At 41.2% G+C, this 20,691-nt stretch overlaps 1 protein-coding gene across 1 annotated transcript in view; it reads right to left on the bottom strand.

Moving 5' to 3' along the window:
* The window catches only part of LOC126456587 (neuroligin-2-like), a 137,461-nt gene extending 121,544 nt beyond the window's left edge, over window positions 1–15,917 (bottom strand). The window contains exons 1-2 of the mRNA XM_050092333.1: window positions 15,692–15,917; window positions 4,924–5,085 (exon numbers count right to left, since the gene is read on the bottom strand). Coding sequence (XP_049948290.1) covers window positions 4,924–5,085; window positions 15,692–15,917 — 388 coding nt within the window. The remainder of the gene's footprint in view (window positions 1–4,923; window positions 5,086–15,691) is intronic.
* Window positions 15,918–20,691: the final 4,774 nt, after the last annotated feature.

Genomic DNA, 20,691 nt, shown 5'->3' with positions numbered 1-20,691 from the left:
GCCAGAACCGCGCTACAATGGTTTGAGGAGCATTATGGTAAAATTACGTTGATGTTTTGACAACCAGAGTCGCCTTAGGTAAATCCTAGGGAACCCACCTGGGTTGCAATAGGGTGCCATCACAGCGTACGCAAATCAGCGGCCCGTTTTTACGAGAATTAACGAGCTGTGCGTAGACACCTAGTACCATATACTTCCACAAACCTACCAGCAAACTGTCAGATTCAGGATGCGCAGAATCAGTGTATTATTTTGCTCCAAAGGCGAACAAACACGCTGTTAAGCAAGTGGTCATAATGTTTTGGCTAATCAGTGTATACATTATACATGTTGTTTTGATTTGAAAAGGTTTTCCTGCTGTCATATAGCCTCATTTGATTAAAGGGAGAAACGATATTAGTTCCGTTCACCATACTGATTAAGGCTGCTTGCAGAAGGTAGATGTAGATGCAGTAGCAGCAGCACGTTTACGACCTATTATTCACAAGGAAAGTTTATTTTAGAGATACAAAAATATTGCAGATATCAGATTTTGCGAGTACTTGATGACTAATCGATAATTAAAAGATATTAAGGAAAATAAACCGACGTACAAGAGAAACTACCGGATTGTTAATTATTTAATTCGACTGTTCTGGAGGGCAGTTGCCTATCACAATAATAATTATACAATACTGCAATGTCTCATTAGTAGTAGACAAAATGTGATGGAGTGACTAAGACACAGGTACGCAGCATAAAACTAATCACATTACAAAACCGGAAATTTATGTCACGTTTTGACCAGCTGTTCCTCTATGTGCGGCCTTCGTAACCTACTTTACATTCAGGTAACTCATTTTTCTCCTGCCGCTGTTGGTCTGTATACGTTTAATTTAGCTGAGGGAAATTGAGATTCACTGATAGTAGCAAGTTTCAATGGCACAGAAACGGGAAATAAGGCAAAAAGAACTTCGCATAAATCAGCTGCCGAGAATTAATATGGCCGTCCTCTGTAATTTGTAGCGCAAGGGAGCCGACGTCGTCACGGAAATACCTTGATTCATGCAGCGAATGTATTAATGTCGGTGGATATCCCAAGCGATTTCATATTCCTGCGAAAATGTTTAAAAATTTAGGTGACTACACATTACCGGAGACGCACAGTCTCAACATGTACACCACCGTTATCCCACTTGCCCAGGCCTGCGACAGTAATACGAAAAGTTGCAAAATGGAGAAATATTTTCATTATTTCCTCCAGCAACATATTAGCCATGCGATGTAGACTGACACAACCAAAAAATAGGATATAAAAGCTACAGCAGTCAAACATATGCTCCACATACGTCAGTGTTAGAGTAATATTTACTTCCCCGAGTGCCGTAAACACAACCATATTCCAAAATAAATACCTTAAGCGTAAGTATGGAGGTTTTGTGCTGAAAATGGAGGACAATAGCTTTTAAATTCCAGTAACGAGTGGAATAATCACATGGATAACGTTCGTATTTTTACCTTCTTGGTAACGACAATAGCTAGTATACAGAGACTGGTACTGTGTCAATGTTTCCTTTTTAGTTAGATTTAGAAAAAAATACTCTAAAGTGTGGGTTAGCGTTTCATTTTAAACATCCTAACAAATAAAATTCAGTTTCTCCACTGAGATATCAAATTTTTACGCTAAGCTTAAAGTCAGTAAACAGAAAAGCCAGTGGTTATACTGTTCATGTTATGTTTGTAATAGCAACGAAATAGACACTGTGTGAGAGTATTTTAAATTGTAATGATACGTTAATTCATTAAGGTTAAAGTAAGAAACATAAAATCTGCCTGGGACAGTTGTAACTTGTGATACATGACTTTTCCACTGGACAGTGACGTGCCTATTGTTTGTTGACATATTTACAGAGTCATCATTGTCAGAGAGAGTGGGTGCAGGGATGCACGGATACAAACACTGTATCAGAGTAATATCGCTTGCTTTCAAGGAGTCTGAATGAAACCTACTGTTTACCAACAGTGATTCTTAACTAGCAGAACGTCTTACCATCAGTTATATGAGCTGACGTCGATATCCTGGGCACTTTATTCGTCATTACTTTCAAGTACAAACTTATCCTATTCCTGCTACATGAAATCATCATAGCACCAAAGTTTCTTTTAAATATTTTAAAGCGTGGGTATACTGTCGCCCATTTTTCTACAGTTAGTCTTTCATGTTATTTGGTGCTTTGGGCACGAAAATTTTAATGAAAAATTTGTAGCTGTTTCTATTTAACATATTTTCTTTAGTGATCACTATTTCCAACTACTCCTAATAACACTGTTACCATACCTTCTGACACAGATATTTTTCTTTTTCTTTTTTTAGCCACAACTGTGTATTTTTGAGAGGCAGAGTTAGGGGTTTCATTTTCTAAAAGCAACTTATTATCATGTAAAACTGTCTGTGCGGGAGAGTCGAGGCAGTCCGTTATTCACCTTATAAGCGCCTTGCTACATATGAGTCAGATCTTTCGCTTCTACTGTATACACGTTTACTGACCTAACTTTGGCCATTTCTATGGAGGGATGGTCTCCTTTGTACTTGCCTGTGGTAAAGTGTATTTCGTTTTGTGAATCAGAGGTGTAGTAATCATTGATAGTTCTACCTTGCGTTAAACTTTTTATAAGCCAATTATCGTCAGTCTCGATCATTTGCGGAATACCCTTTTTTTACATTCTGAATTTCGTTTTATTGTACTTCGATTTACTGTCAACCCGTAACTATCTTACTATGCCGTTGCCTCTCTCATTACGCAAACTCCTCCCTTCTCCCGTTGCAATGTACAACACTACTCCCTTTCCCCAGCCTCCCCTAATACAGCCCAAACACGCACGCGCGCATACACGCACACACACACACGCACACACACACACACACATCTCGAAAGTTGAAAATCCCTAGAAGATGTACAACTAATTTCAGAAGCATTGAATAACTGACTGAAAACTGCACCGATGAAATACATCATATATTTAATAATCTTTATAAACATTTTGATATAATTTCGTCTCTCTATGCAATAAATACCTAAATCCTTTCCTCCACACAACTATGATCCATTTCGTCACCTAGTCCTCTACCGCCATCGACCTAACATCCACTAACAGAAATTTCTTTTCTCAGCTTGTCAGCTCCCTTACAGAGCTCAGACAGTTTCGTCACTCGACCTGTCGCCGGCTTAAAAAACCCTTTCCCAACTCACTTCACTCCATGGAATCACGATACAGCATTTACTCATCAACCATCCACGTTGCAACTGGCGAGTCGTATGGAAACCAAAATAAAAACGCACACACACACACACACACACACACACACACACACACACACACACACACACACACACACACACACACACACACATGAAACAATCATAGAAATGAGCATCAATTACAAGTAAAACAGATGACACTCGTAAAACATACATAATATCTCGAAAAACTAAAAATGTTGTATCTGCAATGAATAAGGTTTTACAAACACCTTCTGTAAATGTCTTAGTTGTTGCTGCCCTCACAGAGTAAATTTTCGGGAATTACAATGTGTAAGTACAAAACGAAAGTGCGTTAAACAATCGCTTTCGCAATTTTGAGCCCGTGCGAAGGTGAAACAAAAACTGTCAGCGTCTACACGCACGTAAAGTGATAATTAACTGTGAGGATGAAATCAGTTTGCACGGAAATCGTAACTTAAAATGATGGAATGAGGCTGCTTAAATTTGTGTTTCGAGACAATGTTCGAATCCGTAATCTTGAATACAAATATTCATTTTACACGATTTCCAAACAACAATAATCACTTGTTAGAACAAAAATAGAAAATAATGGTAGAACACTAGAATATACCGTGTACAAGTCATTGGGGTTTAGCTGGATAATATTAAAATTGAGGCAGCTCATAGATAATTAAGAATTAATGTAGGTTAACTGTTACAAAGAAGAAAACAGCAACCAGCCACTATTAATACTTCTATTTATTAAGGTAAATAGCGCCGTTACCGGTTTCAAAAATGATTCAAATAGCTCTGAGCATTATGCGACTTAACTTCTGAGGTCATCAGTCGCCTAGAGCTTAGAACTAATTAAACCTAACTAACCTAAGGACATCACACACATCCATGCCCAAGACAGGATTCTAACCTGCGACCGTAGCGGTCGCTCGGCTCCAGACTGTAGCACCTTATCGGTTTCGAACTGGCAAGTTCATCAGCAGACGGCTGTTCACATGATTTTCTAGATACACTTTACATTATCGTCCGTTTTCGATTTTTGTTATTCGATAATGTAAAGTGTATCTTGAAAATCATGTGAACAGCCGTCTGATGATGAATTTGCCAGTTCGAAACCGGTATCGGCGCTATTTACCTAAATAAATAGCAGTATTAATAGTGCCTGGTTGCTGTTTTCTTCTTTGTAAGAATTAACCTACATTAATTGTACACAGCCACGGTCTCACCATGTCAGTTTTAGACAAAATAGCATTAGATAATGAAAAAGCTCAGAGCAGCGTGTTATACATTTTGAATCACCTCTCATTGTGCTACACTAAATATAAGTGCTATAAAAGGCTATTTATGTAAATTTAATAGTCTTATTTATAAAGGCACAGGTGCAGCCACGTCCGTGGTTTCCGAAACAATTTAGAAGGAACGAGAAAGTTTTTACCACTTGAGGTGAAAAGCGTGGTAAGACATCAAACTGTCAAAACTTCTGAGCGCACGAGTTCCGCTCGCGACCTCGTTTTCCGAGGCAGCCGGGCCAGTACTCTAGTCGAGCAGGCGGGCGGATAAGTGGTCTACTTGTGAGAGTCAACATTGGGGAAGGCCGCTCGAGTACTGATGGGACATCTGTGCCAGTGACGGGAGGGGAAGGAGACACTTTGCGTACGCCACTGACCTAGAACGCCGAGACGGTAGTTGATTGTGACGACGACGACGCCGCCGTAGCTGGCGAGGACGCTGCCGTCGTAAGGGTTTCCGGAACTCCACTCGTAGGAGTCGCCGTGGACGTACACCATGACGGGGTAGCGCGACGCGCCGCCGCTCTCCCGTGCGCCCACTGCGAACAGACAGCGCGAGGTGAGTAACATTCAAGGCTGCATTTCCAAAAAAATCATGTCGTTTCTACAAGCACCACCAAACAGCTACTGCGAAGCCTGATTTTGATGGATCTAATTTCGACAATTTCCTCACCACTTTTAAGTATCTCAGGTGACGATGTTGTGGTCGAAAATAGTTCCAGTAAAATGTTTAAAGCAGCTTTTTTGGTGGTACATACAGTGTGTTTCAGGAGAAACGTTAAATACGAGGGTAGTCCCAACGGTAAGGTCTCCTATTTTCCTATAAGTACATAGATCTGTTTATTTCTACAATGGTTTACATCCGTTTACAGCTTGAAAAATGGTTCAAATGGCTCTGAGCACTATGGGACTTAACATCTTTGGTCACCAGTCCCCTAGAAGTTAGAACTACTTAAACCTAACTAACCTAAGGACATCACACACATCCATGCGCGAGGCAGGATTCGAACCTGCGACCGTAGCGGTCACGCGGTTCCAGACTGAAGCTCCTAGAAATGCACGGCCACATCGACAGGCTACAGCTTGCACATTTAGCTATTTTTAGACATAATCACCATTTCTGTCGATGTAGTTTTGTAGACGCTGTGGCAGTTTTCGTATGCCCATGTCATACCAGCTCGCCGCCATGCTGTTCAGAAAGTTATGGACCTCTTCATTCACCTCGTCGTAGGACCTGAATCGCTTTCCGGCCAAATGTTCTTTTAACCTAGGAAACAGGTGATATTCACTGGGCGCCAAGTCAGGACTAAAGGGTGGGTGGGTGATTATGTTCCTCTGAAACAGTTGCAGGAGAGCAACGGTTTGCCGAGCGAAATGTGGGCGAGCGTTGTCATGGAGAATGTGTACACCCTCGCTCAACATTCATCTTCTCCGGTTTTGAGTTGCCCGTTTGAGTTTTTTCGGAGTCTCACAGTACCTGTCAGCGTTAATTGTGGTCCCAGCGATTCAGCTCCGACGACGAGGATAAACAAGAGGTTCATAACTTTCTGAACAGCATGGCTGCCAGCTGGTATGACATGGGCATACAAAAACTGCCACAGCTTCTACAAAAATGCATCGACAGAAATGGAGATTATGTCGAAAAATTGCTAAATGTTCAAGCTGTAAACTGATGTAGACTTTTGTAGAAATAAACAGGTCTTTGTACTTATAAAAAATAGGATTATCCTCGTATTTTAGAGGGTAGGACTAGAGCGAGTTTTTTATCTACAGTAGGCGTGTCCAAACCGGAAGCTGCCGGATGCATGAGAATCTATCACAAGATCAGTAAAGGAATTCATAAAATTCCGTTTATTTGAGGCAATGGTGAAGTCATTAATTTCAGTTTGGATCTCGCACCACACGATCCTGTTCTCTTATTGGTCCATACCGTTTTTTTACTTATTTTTCCTCAGTAGTTATTGTTAGTGTTAAGTATATTATGTGCGTGCCAAAAATACTCGTCTACTTCCGACGTGGCACAGGTAAACTAAAAGGTTGGACACCCCTGACACAGCAGATAGTGAACCTAGGAACACATGATGTTTTTTGGTCGGTACTCTAGACCAGTGACTGACTTGAATGAATATGCACTAGAGACCGCCATGAGCAGATTCCGCCATATTCTACAGTATTTGTTTTTGTTAGATACGAAATTTTGGATGTATAATTATTTCTTCATGTACCGGATTTTATGTTGAGTGAAATGAAGTATATTTTTAGAACTGTTTATATTGCATGTGGACTTAAGACACACTTGGTCGTTCGTGCACCATCCTGCACGCTGAAACACAAAAAGGACTTTACCATGCAAGATGTGTTAACTGCAAATGTACTCAGTTCCTCTGATGTCTTACCTATTTTACCACTCTTTAAAATAGTAATTTCTGTTAATTTCCAGAAGCTCCTTTTTCCAAATATATTTCATTTGTAACGGGTTTTCGATAATAATACTTCTTAATTTGATTTCACTTACTGGTTATTGGTGTGTAGTGAAGTAATTATGCAATACATGGATGGTTAGTTACAGTACTGAGATTTTCTCGAGTACACCGCTATTAAAGTTCCGTAGAATATTTGTTTCTAGATAAAATGTTGTACCTTAGAACGTATTTCATATTTACAAAAATTTTAATTTTTCGCAGTAATATACGTAATTTCAGGAAGATCCCGGCAGTAAGCAGTTAAAATTTGTGCTAAAGCCAGAGCATGAAACAAGGTCTGCCGCTTATGAGGCAAATGTGTTATCCTCTGCACTAACTTGTTATTGTAGGTACGGACTACCTTAATTGATTGCTCTCCCTAACACAAAATTTTAGTCACACTTCAGCCCACTTTCCCCTTGTTAAATCGTCAGTATTGTCGGAGCTAATCAAAAATGGTTCAAATGGCTCTGAGCACTATGGGACTTAACTTCTGAGATCATCAGTCCCCTAGAACTAAGAACTACTTAAACCTAACTAACCTGAGGACATCACACACATCCATGCCCGAGTCAGGATTCGAAACTGCGACCGTAGCGGTCTCGCGGTTCCAGACTGTAGCGCCTAGAACCGCTCTGCCGCAGGAGCTAATCGATATCGAAACAGCACCGCAGCTTTGTACGTAATGAGGAAATCCTTCCTGTGCCTCAGGTGCAGGTGATCTATTGATCTGATGTAACTGTATTTTCCCGGAGGCGTATTGAGTATCAGTTTTATCTTGGATAAGGACAGATGAAATAATGTGTTACAGTTTGTGCCAAGGCACGAGGGGAAAATGAGATGAAGTGCGAGCTGAAGTTTGTGTTAGGGAGGGCGTTGGATTTGGGTAGTCCGTGCAGCTGCATTTCCCATAGTAAAGAGACACCAGGAGACCTGGTTCAAGTTCCAACCTTGGCACCAATTTTAACTCATTATATCAGCTTCTCGCATTAGCGGGGATAAGGATAAGACTCAATAAGTCTTCAGGAAAATATAATTACTTAATAATGTCATTATTTAAAAAATGGAATATGAAAGTATATAGATCTAAAACTTTGCTTCCGCCGTTTTGCAATAGATGTCAGTAGCGGCAATTGCTGTTGCAAGTGACCGGCGTGTCATACACTACGAGCCCAATTCTCGTCATTGGCGGGAAGTTTCAATTTCATGCTTCAACATGAAGTAATCTGCGACTGAGGCCCACAAAATGTTTCGTAAAACCTCCGGGGAGCCACCTGCTAGTGAAATAATATGCAGAGAATGGTTACAAAGTTTCAAGAAACGGTGCTTTTTGTGGTGTCACCGCCAGACACCACACTTGCTAGGTGGTAGCTTTAAATCGGCCGCGGTCCAGTAGTACATGTCGGACCCGCGTGTCGCCAGTGTCAGTGATCGCAGACCGAGCGCCACCACACGGCAGGTCTCGAGAGACGTACTAGCACTCGCCCCAGTTGTACGGGCGACTTAGCTAGCGATGCAACACTGACGAAGCCTCGTTTATTTGCAGAGAAGATAGTTAGAATAGCCTTCAGCTAAGTCAATGGCTACGACCTAGCAAGGCGCCATAGCAATTGATAGTTATCGTATGAAGCATGTCTCATCAAGAACGATGTATGCAAATGATGGATTAAAGTTAAGTATTCCAGAAGCTACGTACTTTTCTTTATAGCATTCATTACGTATCCTGTTTCAGACCTCACGCCATCCTGCGTGAGCTTATAGCGTACATTTCGGCCTTCTTTAGCAATATAACACTTTTCACATCGAAGATGGTCATGGCGGTGGAAGAGAGAAATGTTTCGCACGTACTAAACCGACGGAAACAATCACAGATCGCTGTCGAAAGCAATTTACGCTTTCAACCCAGCACTAAAAGACAAACGGCCATAATACAGTGATAGATATGAAAGGTGATTTTCCGACAGGACTGTGCTCGACCCATTCGCACAACCTGTCAAAACATACTTGGAAACGTTGAAATGGGAAGTCGTTTCCCACTCGCCGTATTCTTCTTCTGACTACCACCTTTTTCGATCAGTAGCACACGGCCTGGCTGACCATCACCTCCGGTCATATGAACAAGCGCAAAATCTGATCTATTCATTGATCTCCTCAAAAAACACCCAGTTCTTATGCTGCAGGATTCGTATGCTGCCTGAAAGATGCAAGAATGTAATGACCAGTGATGGCCATACGCTGCACCATAATTTTTTAAGTTTTTCACAATAAAGTAATTTGTAGATCTAATACCAAATTTCTATTACAGAAAGTGGAAGTCTCAAAAGTGTACCAAGTTAGAATAAATAATTCCACCCAGCATATCCGAACTGGCTGGCGCAACGACTTCCTTTGTTAAACCGTGGGGCGTATTCTCTCCGGGGCCAGAGCACCTCTCCCTGTCCCTGAAGCGGGCGGTTTAAAGGGTTTGGCTATCCAGGATTGTATCTTTATAGTCGATTTTCATAAATTCCACTTGTTTTTTCATTGCATTTTCGAGTTCTCTTGGCAACACCACGTGTAGATTTTTAGGTTTCACCTTGGGGTTATTTCGTAAGTGCAGCAGTAGTTATAATCCGAGTGATTAGTTGACTTCTGGTGTTTTCTTTTTCTTTGTAGATTTCGCCCTTCTATTACGCCAACAGAAAAATTTTAAAGAGGTAACATACGGGAGCCATCGTGGCAACTAACGTGAAAATTCTTACTCATCCATGATCTGGTGATGAATTAACTGACGACTTGAATGTGCAGCAGCCACATCACTCTTATAGCCTAAGGATCATCTTTGCGTAATCCTTGAAACTTGTTTTCTCTAAGTATAGATACTGGAAAGAGAATACGCTAACACAACCGGCGTACCAACTGATTGTTTTTCACACCACAACACAAAGGCATATGAATTTTCGTTATTGATAGCGGCAAGAGTGAATGCGGCTTCAGTCGTAAACCGTATTAATGAGATTTACAGTTAACCAACGATATAATTCCAATCGTCATTATTCACCACTTTCTCAAAACTGTAGATTCTTGTGTAGACTTTAAGCATAGAGGCCATGTATTCGTAAATTCAGCGTATTCGTTTACGTAGAATAACCACACGTGTGGAAATTGTACGTGTGCTTCTTGTAGGCCTACTTTCTATGCCCTCTATTACACAATTCGCAGTTTCAGATGGGATATGGTTGCTGGGCTCTGTACTGGACTTAGGCTGCCTAGTAAAAACCCGATTATATATTCTTGAATCTCATACTCTGCCATTAGGAAATCGTGTACCGTTTCCTCTAGAATCACAAATACCACACCGTCGTACTGACCATATGTAAAAACGTGCGGCATACTTATACGATACAGTAGAACGTATTGGAACTGCGGTACCAAAACACGAAACGAAAAATTTACAAATATTTAAGATTTGTCCTGAAACACCCAGTATAGATGGTGATTCAGCTGTCCCTACCGCCGTCGTTTTATGCAACTCGAAACGTTGTAGTTGGCCACGCGCAAAATTTTCATATTCCCTCGATCTTACACGCAAACCATTAGCCATAGAGAAAAAGATTAACAGGTCCTTTTTGTTTGAAATGAAACGACAAATTTTGTACTGGGACACGTTTTCGCTACAGTTTCGACTTGCTCAAGATGAACGTAACAAGTGGCCCTCCATCGCACCTCACACTCATCCCTCAGCAGTAGGAATTACTGGTACGTTATTCGTGGCAGTCGCTCATACCACTGTACAAATCTTTCCGTCTACTTTAACTATTGCCGACGTTCGACCTCCTCTGACTGGGCTATTACGCCACCTGCATTGTAGGTTACTTCGTTAACATTATTAATTTAAACGTGCCCATGAGTGTTATGAAAGAACGAAAGATACTTTGCAAACGATATGATGAACCTAATTACGTTGAAAATTCGATCCAAACTTAGCCATTACAAGGACAGCAGCTACGTAGTCACAAGGCCTGACGAATATAACGACTTCATTGCGTATTTCAAGCAAATTTCACAAAATTGTTACTTAAAATTAACACAAACATCAGTTTTACAATTTGCAAGAGCTCGACTAAGCTGGTGGTTCAATTAGTCGATGAAGAGCTAAACTGGTCGACTGTAGTAAACAACTGGTGCAGCAGCAAATATTTGTACGTTGGTAGGAGGAAGAGCCACGACCAACGTACTAGAAATCATGGCCGGTGGGGGCTGGGTGTGGGAGTGGGTGAACGTTTGAAAGTAACTTTCGTGGATAATTCTTGAATAAGTTGAAATCAGTAGCCTGTAGCGAAGACGTATCCCAATACCAAATTTATTTATATTAAATTTCCTACAAAAGGTCAAATTCATTATCCTATAAAACTACTAGTTTGGACGTAGCGAGCGATAGAAAAAGAAAATCTCGTGACAGGTTTATGTAAGCCAGATATAACATTACGAGTTGTATAAAACTGCAGCTAGCTCACCAAGTACAGATGACACCCTTATACAACAAGTTGTTTTACAACGAGATGTATAAAATTGCAGCTAGCTCACCAAGTACAGGTGACACCATTTTTATAACAATGTCTTTTGTCAAAGATGCAGAGCAGGACTGAGGAAAAATAATTTTAGTTCTGTCGTAAAGTCTGAGCAAAGAGGCACAATTATCAGGGTTACCGTTAATCTTCGTGTGAACTTTTATTTCATTAAAAATTAGAATCCGTGTGAACGTATGCTTATGCGGCTCTCCTTTCCTTGAGAGCTGTTACGGTCTGTGACCATATCATGTTATTTAACAGACCAACATTTATGCCACTTTTATAAGTGACTTTCATACAAACATAGGACCCTCATGATGGGCAGGTAGAACAGACACCGTAACGTTGGTCAACTATGACGGACGAAGTCAAATACCCGGGAAAGCGTCATTCAGTACTGTAATACATTTTCAATCTCAAAAAAAAAAATCAGTATAATTTTGTATGACATACTGAAAAGCGAGAAGTAGACTAACCAGAAGTCGTGAGTTTAACCGATTTTGAGGAAGTAAAGGATTCATACCTGCTTTAGCCGTTTACATGTTTCACCACTAAGCCTACAAATTACACAGTAGCTCCACAATGTCTATCAGGTATCACGTAACAAGGTCGGAGCAGTTGTGCTCTGAATAATATCACGTGATAGCCACGTTGCCACAACATACGTTACGTAAAACAGTTATTTAAATTAAAACACATTTCTGTTTGACCAACAATCAGACATTTGCTTCAGTGTCTCCCGCTCTGAAAGCACAGAGAGAAGAAGATCGGTATCTACTTCAACATACAGATACTTATCATGAAGTTACTAATGATAGGCATTGGTTTGACTGGATAACTGTCTAAAGATCTGCCCACTACAGTTGTAACAAACCTCAAAAAATCATAACACTTGTCATTTCAAATGTATTATTTGAGTATACGATCTTGACGCGTTATACTATCGTGTTGAGGAGCAGTTGCTGTTTTCTACAAAAGGTTATGACTTCAAAATGGTTCAAATGCCTCTGGGCACTATGGGACTAAACATCTGAGGTCATCAGTCCCCTAGAATGGTTCAAATGGCTCTGAGCACTATGGGACTCAACTGCTGTGGTCATAAGTCCCCTAGAACTTAGAACTACTTAAACCTAACTAACCTAAGGACATCACACACATCCATGCCCGAGGCAGGATTCGAACCTGCGACCGTAGCGGTCGTGTGGTTCCAGACTGTAGCGCCTTTAACCGCTCGGCCACTCCGGCCAGTCCCCTAGAACATTGAACTACTTAAACCTAGCTAACCTAAGGATATCACACACATCCATGCCCGAGGCAGGATTCGAACCTGCCACCGTAGCGATCTCGTGGTTCCAGACTGAAGCACCTATAACCACTCTGCCACACCGGTCGGCGTTATGTCTTCAGTAAATCTAAAATTCGACACGGGTAGATGCCTTGATAGTCCCTTCAGGGATGCAGTAGTTCGAACTAAATGTTATTTACTCTAAAGTAGCTCAAGAATTTGAGTTCAGTTCACGATGATTGTTCTATGACTAATGCAGTAGAGCAGTAGAACCCACCAGAAACTAAAATCGGTGCTAATATTAAAAGCGCTCCCACCCTCGATCAGCGCGGAAAAAAGAACATCTGTATCTTTCCCTGAGAGCCCTGATTTCCTTATTTTATTGTGATGATGATATCTCTCTAAGCTGGTCGGCATCAACAAAATATTTTCGAATCCGGAAGAGAAAGATGGTGATTGAAATTTCGTGAGAAGATCCCGCCGCGCTCGTCGCTACTGAAAACGCATTTGTTTTAATGATTTCAGCCACATATCCTGTATTATGTCCGTGACACGCTCCCTCCCTATTTCTCGATAATATAAATCGCGCTGACCTTCTTAGAACTTTCTCGGTGTACTCCGTTAATCTCTCTGGTGAGGACCACATGTCGGTCAGCAGTACTCCAAAAGAGGACCGTCAAGCGTCGTGTAGGCAGTTACTTTAGCAGATCTGTTGCATCTTCTAAGTGTTCTGCCAATAAAACGCAGCCTGTGGTTCACCCTCACCATAACGTAAGTTTGTTTATTTCGAGTTTTCTCGAATTTATACCACAATCGATTGGCTTAAACTGATTTAGAGATTATCAACTTCATTATCAGACCTCTTATTTATTACATAACCTACAGCTATTCGCAGTGTATACAATGCGCTCCGAGCCAAGCAGCTGCTATGTACGGTTCACAGCCGACCACATTGGAATCCATTTTGCGTATTATAAAAATTGATATATATATATATATATATATATATATATATATATATATATGTGTGTGTGTGTGTGTGTGTGTGTGTGTGTGTGTGTGTGTGTGTGTGTGTGTGTGTGTGTGTGAACGTGTGTTCCACATCTCTTACACCACGGGACCGGTTTAAAACAAATTTAGTACACATATAGCTGTGGGGGTACGAACCACTTACCTGTCCTAGTACAGAAGATATGACGTCATAAACGCTGCGATGCGTGAGAAACTGCCGCCTCATGGACGACATTTTAATTTATTACTTCGTTGATAGTAACTCTGTTCGCAACACATTAGGCAGTCAGTGTCCATATATGCCGCTGAATGTGCCTACACTCATATATCATTGTGCAACGTGTAGTTCAAGATACAAGGCGTTATAAATACTGAGATGCGTGAAAAAATCCCACATCATACATGAATTTTTAATACATATATTCTTTACTACTAAAGCGCTCCTACGGTCGACTCAACTTAAGGAAATCCTTAACACCTACATCTAGTGCTTTTGACACCTTTCAACTACGAAGCGCAAACGGCTGCAGGGGAAAACAATAGCCGTCTGGGGACCTATGAAGAGGCGTTACCATAGAGATGTTTACAAAATCGCATTGTAGACATGCGAAGCAGCTGCGTCCAGCATACAGAAAATGCACGGGATCATCTTACACCACTTCTACTGCAGGAATACGAATATAGAATGTAGTAAAAATGAATACACCGGCAATTCCAGGTTTGTCAGCTGGTATAAGGCATACTCTGAGACTGATAGTATGTTATTTTACAGTAATCAAGACGTGGGTTTTGGTGTCAGCGTAAATTTGTAAATTAATTAACGAATTTCAACAGTTGATTTTACATAAGTAAATGTCAGATAAAATGTATAGTTGGCCGTAAAAGTGAATTCTATTTGGCTCAAAATTGCGAATGGGAAATCATTGAAAATTTCTCTCCGTTAGTCTAGTTAGTACTCACAGTTTTAAAATCACAACCCTTTGCCACAGTGCGCTTTTGTAACAGAGGAAGAAATATTTATTCATCCCAAAATTCAGGTTACAGAGGGAAAACAAAGAGTTTTCTATGCGTTCATTAAACAACATAAGCATAAACGGTCTAGTATCGCTTGTTATGTAACTGGGCGCTTATGTCATGACTATGACTACCCGCAACTCCCGTCCTATTCAAGAAAAAAAAGTTAAATTCCACAATTCAATAAATGATACGTGTAATGGTTGGACGATACGTTTACCTTACAAACATTAGCTAGAACATCTGTTATTAAGTTTACTATGGTCTTAGTAGACTTAATCATAGCTGGTTCTTTAATTCGGACACTCTATTTTCACTTTCCTTATGATGTAGACTATATATCTTCGCTTTCACCGTTCAGTTAAGGGCTAAGTTTTAAGTAACATTGTGCTGTTTTTCGACCTAGTGCAGACCACCGCCATTTGACGATGACGTCACCTAGTGTTCCGTTACATTTGACTGATGGCCTTTTTGAAAATAGCCTCAGTCATTTCAGGTGGGGAGAAGCACAGGTCGTACTACTTACAGCGGAACTATGCCCCTAGAAGGGCACTGGACATCCAACCGACATCCAGTCGCGAACTACCATTCCGTTTTACCACTCACCACGCACCAGTGATGCAACTTGTCTAATGATCCCTCGATTCTAATGGCTTTTCCTTATGTGTTTCTAGGTGTGTCTTTTTGGTACCATCTAGTAGTACATATATTTTATCACTCTTTGCAACCCAACATGGTTTCGATACACGATTCACGCTATCAATTTTTAGTACTTGTCCCACATCAATGTTCGCTGTCGATGGCGCGTATCCCACCTGCCTACAGCCAACGTCACACGTCCGCAGGGACACGCAGTTTCCATACATAGCCGGTGAGGAGAGAGCGCCGCACATGTGGCTCCAGTTTTTACGACGGCCAGGCACTGCCACTGCAGTCTGCGGCACTTTTAAATTATTCACACGAGCGTTTGCCTGGCCCGCAAATCGCTCGCTGCCGCCGCAGTGAACTGGCGGGGTAGTAACTCTAAACGGCCGCCGCCAAGCAGCCATGCATTATGCACACGACGCCGTCTCCGCGCCCCGCGACTTGCGTAGCCCTCCATCCCTAGTCGTCCGTGCTCCTTCCTTCTCGCAACAACATCCCTTGGAGCCTATTTTCCTGAGTCGGACAAATGGTACAAGGCTGTTCAGCAGGTAATTTAAGTAAACTAGGACTGTCGTCCGGGCAACAAGTAAACTCAGATAATGTGGAACAGTTCTCGTAGCATATATAATGAAATGTTAACAATGACAGAGTAAGTAGCAAAAGTACACGACTATAGTACGAGTAAATTAGCTCTCGTGTGTCCTCAGCAAGTGCCAAGTTCTGAAATCACCTTAACATGTATGGAAATTTTTTTTATGTTTATCTACAAAGACCTGCAATTCAGAAATGAGAGACTGCTTAACCACACGTTACGTTTAAGGATTTGCGAGACTCAGAGGGCCATAGACACGGGTTCCCAGGTAGATGCCGCGTTTCTTGACTTCCGCAAGGCGTTCGATACAGTTCCTCACAGTCGTTTAATGATCAAAGTAGGAGCATATGGACTATCAGACGAATTGTGTGATTGGATTGAAGAGTTCCTAGATAACAGAACGTAGCATGTCATTCTCAATGGAGAGAAGTCTTCCGAAGTAAGAGTGATTTCAGGTGTGCCGCAGGGGAGTGTCGTAGGACCGTTGCTATTCACAATATACATAAATGACCTTGTGGATGACATCGAAAGTTCACTGAGGCTTTTTGCGGATGATGCTGTGGTATATCGGAAGGTTGTAACAATGGAACAATGGAAAATTGTACTGAATGCAGGAGGATCTGACGCATGGTGCAGGGAATGACAATTGAATCTCAATGTATACAAGTGTAATATGGTGCGAATACATAGAAAGAAAGATCCCGTATCATTTAGCTACAATATAGCAGGTCAGCAACTGGAAGCAGTTAATGCCATAAATTATCTAGAAGTACGCATTAGGAGTGATTTAAAATGGAATGATCATTTTAAAGTTAATCGTCGGTAAAGCAGATGCCAGACTGAGATTCATTGGAAGAATCCTAAGGAAATGCAATCCGAAAACAAAGGAAGCAGGTTACAGTACGCTTGTTCACCCACTGCTTGAATACTGCTCAGCAATGTGGGATCCGTACCAGATAGGGTTGATAGAAGAGATAGAGAAGATCCAACGGAGACCAGACCGCTTCGTTACAGCTTCATTTAGTAATCGCGAAAGCGTTACAGAGATGATTGACAAACTCCAGTGGAAGACTCTGCAGGAGAGACGCTCAGTAGGTCGGTACGGGCTTTTACCTCTCTTCAGCGCAGCACAATGTGAAGAATGGGCTGCCATTCCCCAAGAAATGTTTCCTCGCCTGACTGAACCGTATGCATGCGAGAATGGAAGCTGTCATTAAGGCTAAGGACGGGCAAACACCATACTGAACTCCAGCATTACCGATGGAGGGCGCCAGGAAGTTGTAAGTCATTTTCAGCCAGGCGTCGGGATGCTTTTGATCACTTAGTGTATGAGCAAGAAACCCTCTATGTTCATCTTCTCTCTCTCTCTCTCTCACTCTCTCTCCCTCCCTCCCTCCTCCTAGCCACATTTGGCCCAGAAACAGCAGGTCTCACGAGTATCAACACTGTGGGGTTTGTATCCTCCTAGTTACAATAGGAACGGAAGTACATGGAAAAAATATTTTTCAGCCCGTGGTATCTAGGCCGCCTCGCATAGCAAGCATATTCCGTAGGAAGTGTATTGGCTGTTTAAGAGAAGACCAAATGGGAACTGATATGAACACATTTTATGGCATTGTGTAATGTGAACGTTAGAGTATTTCGAGACAATCGTCATGACGATGCATCCTGTCATAAAGCTGCATCTACGAGGCAACGATTTGTAGATAGTGACATTCCTTACATGAACTGGCCTGCCGAGAGTACTGACCTCTACTCAGTGGAACATCTTTCGCATGGGTTGGAATGTCGGCTTCGTTCCAGACCCCAGCGTCCCATATTAAAATCTCCGATTGTTTCGGCTGCTATTTGTGCACATATACGTATGTGAAACTGTTCCCATATTAATGTCCGTTAATAATTGTCCGAATACCTTTGATCAGATAATGTACCTACAACTGCAGCACAGGCAGCTTCTCCATTATTAATTTAAACAGATGAGTAGCTTAGCTTACACAGCTCGTGACACAGTGCGTGGAAGCCACAATCCTCTCCATTACTGAGGAACCCATCTGTAATAAACTTACAGTGCACTGTTAAACGATAACAAATATAAACTACCTCCCCCATTTTATGATTTCTTGTGCTGATGAAAGTTTAGGATTTCCACTAATACAGCACCTCAGTCGCTATTTATAGTTTGTAAGGATGTCACATGGCGCTGGTAATATATAAATCTTAATGCATCAATAGATTTCTTTCCTGCAAAAGTCAGATACGACTGTGTATTGTAAACCATTGAACTTTTCTTCTTTGGAACAAAAATAAACTTGTAAAAGTGCTGAAAATTCTGCTTTTCAGCTAAGCTTCTTGTTCATTATATTTTGAGAGTATTTTTGTTTGAGCAACAGTATTTTTACTTTTTCTAACAGGTCATGGTTTCTTCCTCTATTTTCTGTACATGATAGGTTGTTGTGAATGCCGTTTAGTAAGAGAACATACGGTTAACTGCTGTGAACTTGCCATACTCATTGAGTGTGAAAACAGTAGGTTGCTCTTTACAGGAGTAACTCTCCTATACAGAACGGCTGGACACTGTAGCGCTAGATAATCCATAGTTTGTAATATTACGTGTACTGGTAAGAGTGTATTGCAAGAGACTAAATTTTATTCTGAAATATTTAAAATTGTGTGAAAATTTAGACGGTTTTTCGTTATCTAGTAAATACTATAATTCTATTCGTATATGAGACTTGAAATCAGGAAAGTTAGAAGTGCCTCGACCTTACAGGCCTTCAAGTGTAATTAGAATGGTCATCATCAGAACTACAATAAATTGTAAATCAATAGCTTGAGGTTACGTATTCTACCCTGATAGTGATTATTTTGTTCAAACATTGCTAGCACAATGAAGAGATTTGTTTAACACTTGCTAGTATGTTCTGCAACACGACTTCCAGAGATGCAGTGCAGTCATGTGCACTGCCTATCGAAAATCAAATGACTAGTTCATGCAGTTTCATTCACAGCTTTTGAAAAAATCGTTGTTCATGTAGTTAAGGTTTTTATATTACCAACGCCATGCTGAGATCCCTACAAACTGAAGATAGTGACTCAGGTCCTGTGTTAGTGGAAATCGTAAACTTGCATCAGGGCAAGAAAGCATAAAATTGTTTACAGTAAAGGTACATGTAGTTTATATTTGTAATGGGTTAACAAAGCAGTATAAGCGTGTTACAGATAGTTTTGGAGCAGATTGTGCCTTTCATGCACTGTGTAAAGCTAAGTTACTCGTCTGATTAATAATAGAGAGGCTGCCTCTGCCACAACTGCTAGTGCACTGTCTGATCTAAAGTATCTGGACAACTATTAGCGGATGTTAATATGGGAACACATTCCAAGAAATATCTATGGAGAAAAGGGCAGCTGAAACCAACGTAGATAGTCATGTCGCACGCCGGATTCTGGAACAATGCTAACATTCTAACTCGTTCGAAAGATGTTTCACAGAGTTCAGGTTTGGACTCTCGGCCGGCCATTCATTTCAGGAATGTCACTATCCACAAATCATTGACTCATAGATGCAGGCTTATGACATGATACATGATTGTCTTCAGACACTCTACTGTACGCAGTACACAATTCATGTCCTTCACATTTGGTATTTTCTTAAGCGCACTAAGGGTAGCACTCCCTAACGACCGATCTCTCTCTCCATAGCATACGTCACTATTGACGCTACACATACTAATAAGTAAGATTCGCCAGGCATTCATCCAACCCATCGGATTGTCATAAGATGTGATTTATCAAATCGTTCGTTTCCAGTTAACGATTGTCCAGTGGATACCACCTCAGACGTCGCTTAGCAGTGACTACAGACGTGAAAGGCTTACCAGGAGGTGCTCGACCAACGTACGTCATTCCTTTTAATTGAATATCCACAGTCACAGTACTAGCCTGCCGGGGGTAGCTATTTGGAACTCATGAAGTATGCTTCACTCATTGCATGCAGTTTTTTACAGCTAACTTCCACGATGCTCGAAGGTCCCTGTCCATTAGTACATGAGATGTTTTGCTTTGGCTTAGCTCTTGTTGTTCATTCGCTTATCCACTTTACGATCACATCACCAGCAGTCCATTTGGGCAGCTTTAAAAGGTGTGAAACATACCCAACGGAATTTTGGCACAGGTGACACCCAATTACCGATGTCTCTGTGCTCTTCTCAACGACCCATATGCTGTTACTCTTTCTCTACTGTCAGCACAATAGTCCTCGATCTCATTTATACTGCCGACACAGCCTCTCCTGACTATCTAGAGTCAGTTTCTTATGATACAGAAGTGTACGCATACTTTTGATCAGGTAGTGCAAATGAGATGGGCAGACGGCCGTGAAACATAATCTCCTTGCCAAATTAAGCACATTTATGCCAGCTAAGTCGCTTACAAATGGTGTTGTTTCCTATTGTTGTTGTTGTCTTCAGTCCTGAGACTGGTTCGATGCAGCTCTCCATGCTACTCTATCCTGTGCAAGCGCCTTCATCTCCAAGTACTTACTGCAACCTACATCCTTCTGAATCTGCTTAGTGTATTCATCTCTTGGT

The sequence above is a fragment of the Schistocerca serialis genome, chromosome 2, assembly GCF_023864345.2.
Source record: "Schistocerca serialis cubense isolate TAMUIC-IGC-003099 chromosome 2, iqSchSeri2.2, whole genome shotgun sequence".
In the NCBI taxonomy this organism is placed as follows: domain Eukaryota; kingdom Metazoa; phylum Arthropoda; class Insecta; order Orthoptera; family Acrididae; genus Schistocerca; species Schistocerca serialis.
This window is presented reverse-complemented; position numbering and strand designations above follow the sequence as displayed.